Source organism: Physeter macrocephalus, chromosome 19, assembly GCF_002837175.3.
Source record: "Physeter macrocephalus isolate SW-GA chromosome 19, ASM283717v5, whole genome shotgun sequence".
Classification (NCBI taxonomy): Eukaryota; Metazoa; Chordata; class Mammalia; order Artiodactyla; family Physeteridae; genus Physeter; species Physeter macrocephalus.
In genome coordinates, this window is record NC_041232.1 from 5,222,152 (window position 1) to 5,231,603 (window position 9,452).

Genomic DNA, 9,452 nt, shown 5'->3' on the forward strand with positions numbered 1-9,452 from the left:
CGCCAGATCAGCTTTCTCCCCATCTTCCCAGTCCAGTGCTTGCCACCACCTTCAGTTTTTTTTCAGGAAGCTCCATGCAGCCGTGGAAAGGGCACAGACTGTGGAGGCAAAGTCATAGTGGCAACTTGGGCATGAATTCTGCCTTCTGAGCCTCAGTTTCCCCATTGGAAAGATGGAGGAGGATGATCCTTTGAGATCCCCCAGCCTCTCATGATGGGCTTCGGGACCTGGGGGCTGACAGCTGCCCCTCTCACTCCCTCTGGGTACCCCCAAGGGGCGAGCTTGTCTGTGTACTCAGCTCCCACAGGTAGCTCCTTTGAGTTCGGCACTGCTTCTGGAAGTCTGAAAGGTGATAACCGTCATTTGTGTTAGTGAACACAAATGGACAGGGATGGCCGGAGGTGACTTTGAAGTTGCAAAGCCCTGGGTTTCAGTCCCAGCTCTGCCACCACTCACCAGGTCGATGACCTCGGGCAAGGGACACCTATCATCTGAAGAGGAGGACCTAACCAGCCAGGATTAAATGAGACTAAAAAAAAAATAAAGCAGCCTTTACTTCTCTGAGACTCAATTTCCTCATCTGTGAAATGTGAATATAACCATACCCACCCTACTGGGTGGCTGGGAGGATCAAATGAAATAATATGAAGTGTGTCGAGTTTAGCAGGGAGTCTGGTCCTCGGGCATTTAATCAATGTCCACCACTGATATGACAAAGTACCTGCTCTTCAGCAAATGTTAGCCCCGTGGTAGGTGGGCCTTGCTCCCCCCGACTCTGTGTACACACCCATCATCAGGGGGTCTTGCCCCAAGTGGTTTGAATGCTGTAGCTGCTCACAACCCTTCACCTGGAGCGGGTGCTGTGGCGTCAGGCGCTTTCTCAGGGTGAGTCTCTAGTGCCTAATTCAGAGTTTTAAAGATGTAGCCGGCGTCATTTCTAGAGAGCATTCCAAGGCCTCAAAAGCCCATCAATAGCAAAGTTATAGCAGAAGCCCAGATCAGCCACCCCCCTCAAACTGCTGCAGACCCATTGGCGGAAGATCAGACACCCCGATTGCTAAGGGTTAATTACAAACTTGGCGCCCATCTGCTCCAGAACTGGCAACAAGAGTCTTTCTTTTTTCTCCTTCCAAAGGCATAAACATTTGTACGGCAAGTAGCCCGGGGGTCTGGAGTTGTTTATTTTGTAGTTAACAAAGAGAAGAACCTTTTGGCTTGTGGCCCAAGTGTTCTGCTGGCCCCAGGGAGAACCTTTTGGGAGGCCCCCCTACATAAGCAGGTGCCTCTAGGGGTGGCTCAGATTGGGGTGGGGCAGGCTAGCAGCTTCAGCCCGGCCCTGGGAGCCCAGGTGACTTCCCCAAGCAGGGGAAGTGCTGCTTCTCAGGCTTAGTCTGTCTTGGAAACACACACCCCAGCATTTTGACTCTTGGACAGAAGAAAGAACTGCTTTCTTTTGAGTGGTGTGCCAGTGAGAGGCAAATGTTGCTCTTTGTTTTTTACACTTTCCATTTAAAAAAAAATAATCAATGTGCTTCCCCCCCCAAATTGCACATATAATTCAATAATATAAAAGATTCAAGCTACGTATAAACACATCAAATAAAATGTGTTGAACGGTGACTTAGAATTTCATAGTATGGAAGTAGAATAATTCATCTGCTCACGTACCTGCTGATGGGATGTGTTCTTTTTATAAGCAGACAAAAAGGATGCTCTTAAATAAAGATCTTCCTGTTGTTGGGTCCTGTGGGGTCAGGGCGCAGAGGACTCGCCTTCTGAGCAGACAGTTTGAGAATCCGAGAGCTCCTAGGTGTCGTGGTGAGAGAGAGTGTCCTGGGTTAGTCAACAGGGTTAGGGCCCAGAGCAATGGAGGTGGCGGTTCAGGGCCGACATTCTGCCGCAGCACTCTGATATTACCACTGAGCAGCGCTGGTGAGCAAGGCTGCGCAGGGGCGGCTCCTGCCATGAAAGCAAGGGCGCGGGAGGCAGGGTCGGGGCGAGCGGCGAGAGAGCTGGGCCTGGGGTTTTAGCCTGCCTGTTTGCCCACCCGGGGCCAGGAGGGACATAAAAGGACATAAAAATTCTGCGTTTGTTCCTGACCTGAAGCAACGGATGAAGAAATCCACTGCAGGCAGGACGCCAGCAGAGAAGGGTATTTTCACCCAATAGATAACGTTACTGAGAAGGTGATAGTCAGTAGATATTTTTATAAAATAGGGCCATATATTGAACATACTGGGGGAAATTAGCTACTTAAAGGAACCGAGTCAGGAATTATTTTTCTAAGGAGCGAACTGCCCTTTGTGCATTGTGTGCTTGGAATTTGATAAACAGAGTTTCAATCCCAAAGGCAGGGCGCATCTGAAGTCCCATGCTCTTGGTGGTCCCCGGGAGGTCTGGCTGCAGAACCGTGTGATTCCGCTCCCGTTTGGGACTATGGACCAGGCCCTAGACATGCTGACCCTCTCCAGACCTGTGTGGTTAGAGTGTCACCACCCTTAGTTTACTGATGAAAATCATTAAAATACCAGTGCCAGAGCTGAACACTTTACCTTTATTATGTTATTTAATCTTCACAACAACTCTATGAGAAAACTACTGTTAGACCTATTTTATAGGTGAGTCAACTGAGGATAGAAAGGTAAAATAACTTGCCTGAGGTCTGGGAGCTGGTGACAGCAGAGCCTGCATTAAACCCAGTCCCCACAAGTTCAGAGCTCACGGTATTAATGCTCCTCTGATGAGGAATCAAGGCTTCCTCAGTGAAGCCAGGTGGCTTGGCTAGGGTTACCTACCCAGGTGAGTTGGCAAGCCCGCCTCCTTCCCCCACCCCTCAGCAGCGGCTGCCTTCCTCAGCCCTAGCTTCCGGTCCCTGTCACCACAAACAAGACAGAGGCACAGCCTGGAGTGTTTCTGGGGTAGAGGGTTCCCAAGACTTGGGTCCAAGTTGCAAATGACTCAGTGGGAATGGAGAAAAGGTGAACAGCACCAAAGAGAAAGGCCACCCGTGCAGTCAGTCTTCTGGGGAGGCAAGGGGTTGGAGAAAGTTAAGCAGATTCTTTGCTAAGCCCCTTTGCTGAGAGATTTGATGGCAAATCTCAGCCAAGCAAGGCCACATGCAAAAGGGCCGCCCTGCCCGCCTTGCAGCACTGAGAAGGCCAGTTTCTAAGAGACTGGGGCTCCCTATGTGGGAAAGGGAAGTGATTTTTGCCCAACATTTGGCTGGGAGTCTGGCTCATAGTTCCAACTCATGGGTATTAGCAAAGGAGAACAAGGCATTGCTGAGGGTGGCAAATTAGTTATAATTAAGAGAACCTGGGAGACGCAAACCAACGTGAGGGCCACCAGCTGTCCTGGATCTGGGGCCTCTGGAGGAAACCAGCTGCCACCCCTGCAGTGCAGCCCATTCAAGCAAAGAGCCTCCCCCATCCAGACCCCGCCCTCCCTTGTGCTTCCGGGGGGGCAAGCGCTGCTGTGCGTTAGGGTCTCCCTTTCTGCCCCACCAGCACCTTTTCCTTCCCTTTCTCCACAATTTAAACTCACCCAGCTTGCCTCTCAGGAAAGCAAACAGGCTTGGGGGTGGGTTCAAGTCCCGATTCCTGTGCTTCTTGAGTGAGTTATTTAACCTGAGCCTCAGTGTCTTCATCTGACACATGGGGATAATAACGAGGCCTAACCCATCCAGCTGTTGTGAGCATTCAAAAGGATGAAAAGCAGTTGGCATGGGGCAGGGGCTGGCCTGTGGGCGTGACCCGTTTTCCTACAGCCCGCAAGCTGAGAATGGTATTTACATGTTTTAATTATTCGGGGAGAGTCAAAAGAGGAAGAATACTTTGGTGACATGTGAAAGTTATACAAAATCCAGGTTTCAGTGTCCATAAATGAAGTGTTATTGGCATACAAGCTGCCGTGTGTTTATATACTGTCTGTGGCGGTTTAGGGGGGGGCCTTGGTGCCCACTTCCCACCGCCAATCCCCACCCCCCCACAGCCACCCGAAGGCTTGAGGACTTGAGGTGATGGGGGGGTCCTTGGGGGTCCCTGGGAATGGGCTGTGGTTCGAGTGGATGCTGCCCCCAACCAGTGCAGGCAGAGTTGAGAGGTTGTGACAGAGACTGGAAACCACAGGACCCACAAAAGGTAAAACAGTTACTATTTAGCCCTTTGCAGAAAAAGTTTGCTAACTCCTGGTGTGAGTACCTGCCGCTGGATAAGTGATCAGTAAAGTGTATGCATGGTTACTATTATGATTATTACTCTTTTGGTCTAGTTTTAACTTTCAAGTACCCCTGTTTTGGCTTAATGGAGAGATTCTGAACCTGAAGTCCATGGAAGGGTTTCTGGGGCTAGGTGGGGAGCGTCTCTGAATCTCCACAATTTCTATGTAGCTTTTGCAGGTGAGGTCTTTTGGGGACGGGCTTCATGACATTCCTCTGATTCCCAAAGGAGTCTGGGTTGCCAAATAGGTAAAGAAGTGTAGGTTTGATGCCTTCCTCACCCTAGGCAAATTGATCTGTATTTTCCCTGGGCTGTCTGGAGGCAACAGGGATGATATTTGGGGGAGACATTTGGGGGCCACAGGGTTTCCCCTCAGAGCCCAACCCCCTTCCCAAGTGGGAGGGGCTTGCAGAGCAACAGGAACCAGGAGCCCTGGCTTTGGAGCCAGCAGACTCGGGCTCAGTCCTGGCCTTGCCCTCCACCGGCCGGACTGATTCTCTGAGCCTTGGTTCCCAGGCTGGGTTGACCCAGGGATGACTGGGGGTTGAGCACAATGTCTGGCACACAAAGGTAACGCAGAAATGGTAGCTATTATTATTATCATCAGCAGCAGCATCCTTGCACATTCAGATTTCCTCAGCTCACCTGGGACCTATAAAAAGCTGCCCCACATTTGGTAATATGAGGTTTGAATTCCCACTGAGCGCTCTTGATCCTATTTCATCTTTGGTACCAGCAACTAAGGCGAGTTCATTACACGTATTATCACGATCAGTGTGCAAAACAGCAGGTCCCCAATTAAGTTTTTAGAAGTACAGTGGCTTCACTTGAACAGGGACAATGGTAAACGTTCCTGAGAGCTAAATAAGAGATCTGAAGCTTCTCTGTTGCAAGAACCTTGGCTGTTTCAGATCCTGCCATCCTTTTTCCCAAGGAGTTTCTCTGGACCTCAAGCTTGGATCTGTTTTCCCCCTAAAATGCTTCCCTGTGGAGCCTGGTTCCCCAGCCCAGTCATCCACAGTGGGCAGGTTCATTCCAGAGCCTGGTAACCACCACTGAGAGGGCTGAGGGCATCCCTGCCACCGGGATGTCCTGGAGACGGGCCTCCCGGACACAGGCTGGTCCACGGCCAGCCCAGCCCGGTGCTGTCTGTGCCCAGTTGCCGGGTGTAGTCTCATTCAGCAGGGATCTGGTGGCTCCAGACAACAGCTGGAGACCAGGACGGGAGACTTCCAGCTACAAGCAAATGTTGCTGCTTCTTGAGGTTGAAATATTCTATCCCCAAAGTGTCCCTTTCAGCCAAGCAAAAACAATCCCCCATGGAGACCCGACCCCGCCAGAGGAACAAAAGCTTCCCAGTTCTCTGCATCCCAGAGACCGTCTGCAGCTTCAGGCACGCACAGCCCAGCGGGGAGAGGAGATGATCACATGACCCCCAAGATTGGAGACAAGGTTACCCTTGTCCAGCCCTTTCATCTCCATAGGAAGAAGGGCCTTCGCTGCCTGACAGAGGATGGTGCTGATGCTGCCCTGGTGCTGGCTCCCGGGTGGGCAGGTTTTACTGTCCCATCTTGTAGGTTCGGAACAAGGAGATGAGGTCAAGGTCAGCGATCTCCAGAGTCCACTCAGATGGGTTTTGGGGGCTCCTCCTGGCACTGCTTTAGGAAAGACAGTGGTGTGCATCCTGGCTGCGTGTATTTATTTTTCTGTTGCAGGCGGATCCATCTCTAAGAAGTTCACCAGCTAGGCTGCCCCAATTGTCTTCCAACAGCCATTAAAAATATTTTCCTTCAGGGAAGGAAAGCGCATATGGGAAAGAGAGGAGAGCTCAGAGAAGATAAACACTCAAGTGAAGCTGGCCTGTACATCATGTGGCAACGGCCACAGCAGGTTAGGGCTGACTGCCTGGGCGCAAGCCGAGGTCAGGAAGGGAGGGGACGGTGGGAGGGGGGCACAAACCCGACGTCAAGGCAGCGCTTGCTGGAGAAGTGTCTGGAATGACTGCTGTGCTGCGCAGCTCTCCTCCCCTGCCCCTCTCTGTTCCGCAATGAATCTCTGGAGTGATACGGCCTTCAAAGTCGAGTAACCAATACACTGGATGGTGGAGGAAGCAGCCAGTGGAACTTAAGGCCACTGCCTATGAGTGGATGATTCGTTTTAGAGGAAAAGGTGACTACCGACCAAACGTCTCAAACAAGAGGGCTGTCACAGTTCAGTGAGCATCAGCATCACTCAGAAGCTTCCCAGGGATTCTGGCGGGTCTGGGGTGGGGCCCAGGAACCTGCATTTCGAACAAGCACACCAGGGATTCTGAGGCAAGTGGTCCAGGCACTGCTCTGAGGAACACGTCTGCATCTGAGGTGGTGGTAACGTGCCCCTTTTCCTCCTTGCCATAACCGGCTGGAGCAGGGAGACCTCCCCCAGCAAACTGCCTCCTGAGAATTTGGACCTGGGGCTCCCAGAACCAGCAGTGGCTGTGTGACTGAACCAGGCAGGTCCGAAGCTTGGCTTTCGGGGCTGCCCCCTCTCCTTCCCCCCGAGCCAGCTCCCCTCACCCCACTCCTGACCAGGCTCCCCCTCATCTGCCTGAGTGTGTCCGTGACACTGTCCTCAGCAGCCTCCTGGGTGGCCCCAGACACACCCCGGAGATGTCATCTGTGTCCCCATTTCCATGGGCTGTGGAACCCAGGCCTGACCCTCCCTGGGTCTCAGGCTGCCTGTCCGGGCCTGACAGCTCTGCCACCGTGTCCCGCGGGACCTCACTCGACTCAGCCCAAACAGAACTCAGTGTGTCTTCTCTCTCTTCCGGTGCCTTTTACGTCCTTTATCGAAAAGACTGGCCGCTCTCCCTCCCCAGTAACCCAAGTCAGGATACTTGGGCATCACCCTAGACACTCCCTTATTCTTCACCCCCCAGCTCCATTCTAAAGTAACAAGGAATAGCCACCACTTACTAAAAACATACCACAGGTAATAACTCATCACAACTCGATGAGGTAAATAAGTACTGTAATTGCCCTCACCTGACAGGTGAGAAAACAGGCGCCTGCGGGGGGGACCTCGCGCCCGAGGTCATGTGGTGGTGGGGTTGAGGGGTGAGCCAGGCCCCTGGCCTGCGGAGGTGGCCAGCTCTCTCTCAGGCCCTCCCCTCCCTCCATGGCGCTGGTGTGGGGGCCTCGGCATCTCCCGACTGGCCTCCTCGCCCTTACGCCTCTCCGACCTGTTTTCCAAATGCAAGTAGGAAATCCTTCTCACTGGGAATCTGGCGTCGCTCCTCCACTGAAACCCCTCAAAGGCTCCCTGTTTTGCACCCCCAGCCTCACTGCGAACCAATGGTGGGAGCTGAATACTGCAGGCTGACTCAGCCGTACTCTTAGTTTACTGCCCCGCACTCCTATCTGAGCCTCAGCTTCCTCATTGTCAAAACGGGGACCACAGGACCCACTGAAAGGGCCACTGGCGTGCACGGCTCCTCACGGGAGAGGGCAACTCACACCCGAGCTTCTTCCGTGTTATAAAAAGGAAGGGGTGGGGGGAAAAGGGGAGAGGAAGAGCTGGCTGCTCTGAAAGGCAGGGAAACCCATGTGGACGATAATCATGCAGCATGCTAGCCTTCTTGACCTTCTGAGATGTAGATGCTGTGCATCTTACAGGAGGGGAAGCTGGACCGACCGACCTGAGGCCACTTTGGACCCAGGTTTTCTGAGTGCAGAGCCCTGTGCCCTTGCCCGTGGCCACCCTGTGTCCACCGTGCACCATGTGAGTTTGGAATCCCAACTCTTCAGACCTTACCGGCCGGAGATCGGCTGTGGGTCAGAGATGCGATGAGAGCTGAGTGACTGGAAGACGCTGACCCAGGGAGAGCCCAAGGTCCTCCCAGCGCGACACCTTCCTGGCCTCGGGCTTGGGAGCCTCCCGTAAACACGACAACCCAGGGCCCATCTCGATTTCTACAACAATGAGAATATTTATTTTCTCCAGACGGTAAAAATAACATTTTTCTCTCTTTTGTAAAAGTTAAGTACCATTACATTCCATTTTCTTAAATAACAATCCTAAAAATATATATTAAATTGTATACAGTGCGTCACACTTCATCTTATATTTTAAAATACATGATGTTTCTATTTTATTCTCAAAGTTGTGTATTAAGAGCATATTTACAAATAAAGCCTTGTCATCCAAAGTCGGGATCCCTGCGGGAAGGTGAGTCTGGATGTGGGCAGGTCCTGACGCTGTGTGGACCCCTCAGCGGCAGCCCCCCCACTGTGTGCTCTTGACAACACGTCCTTTCTGAAGCAGTAGATTGACCTCAGACTTTCCTCCACACCCCACTGCTGCCTCATTAAATATGTTCAACTTGGCAAGACGGGAACCTGGGAGATGGGTCCCCTGGGGTCTGCCAACAGAGGGTGAGGCCCCATCCCCCAGGCCAGCCAGCCTGAGGGAAGGCAGCTGGGCTGGAAGGTCTGAAAAACACCCTGCGCCAGGGTAGCTAAGCTGACAGCCCCGGCCAGGAGGTAGAACAGTGAGGAGGGTAAACAAAGACACCAGAGGAAAACAATCAAAAGGTTAAACATTCCCAAGGTGGTAGCAAAAGCAGACATCAAACAGCAAGGAGAAGACTGGAAACCCAAGAGGGCAGCAGTTGACCCGGGCTACAGAGTGGGGGCCGCCCGGCTCTGCGGGAGGCCTGGGGTGCTCATCAGACAAGGGGATGGGACCTCGGAGGCCGTCCCCCTCTAAGTGCTAGGGAAGATGAAGTGCCAGGAAGCATGGGGGCTTGGTGACAGGATGAATGCCCTGCTGGTGTCAGGACGACCTGGCCGGACACTGAGCAGGTCAGGCCACTCCTGCCTGGGGCTGACAATGGGCCATTCGGGTGGGGCCGTGCCCACCCATGGGTTTGGCCTAAGGGCCAGGACCGCCGTGCTTGCGAGTGCTTTGATCCTTGCGTTGCGGGTTTCTGGCCGACTGGAGTCTTGAGCCAGAGCCCCCACTTCAGAAGTTACAGCAACCTGGTTACCTCGCTCATGCCCAGAAAGGGGATGCCTCACCCTTTTCTCAGGGTCACCCCTTTCCAGTCCGCTCCAACCCCCACTTTCTCGCCTCTAAAGTGGTTTCTTAGCAGATCAAGTGCTTCCTCCTTCAGTGCTCCTGGGTGTACATCTCCCTTCTTCTGGGACAATTTATGTCTCCAGTGTTTACTTAGCCGCGGGGGGCCCTCTGGGGGGA

At 52.9% G+C, this 9,452-nt stretch overlaps 1 protein-coding gene across 8 annotated transcripts in view; it reads right to left on the reverse strand.

The window, feature by feature from the left end:
• LOC102986899 (kremen protein 1) overlaps positions 1-9,452 on the reverse strand; it is a 158,584-nt gene that overhangs the window by 82,363 nt on the left and 66,769 nt on the right. The window contains exon 1 of one of the 8 annotated variants that reach the window (XM_055080390.1): positions 8,005-8,104. The exons of 6 other annotated variants lie outside the window; for them this stretch is intronic. Coding sequence is in view for 1 of the 2 variants with exons in the window: in XM_024120921.3 (XP_023976689.2) it covers positions 1,753-1,806 (54 nt within the window). In the remaining variant the exon portion in view is untranslated. Of the gene's footprint in view, positions 1-1,688; positions 1,807-8,004; positions 8,105-9,452 lie in introns of those variants that run through there. One more of the 8 variants, XM_024120921.3, reaches the window with a different exon arrangement.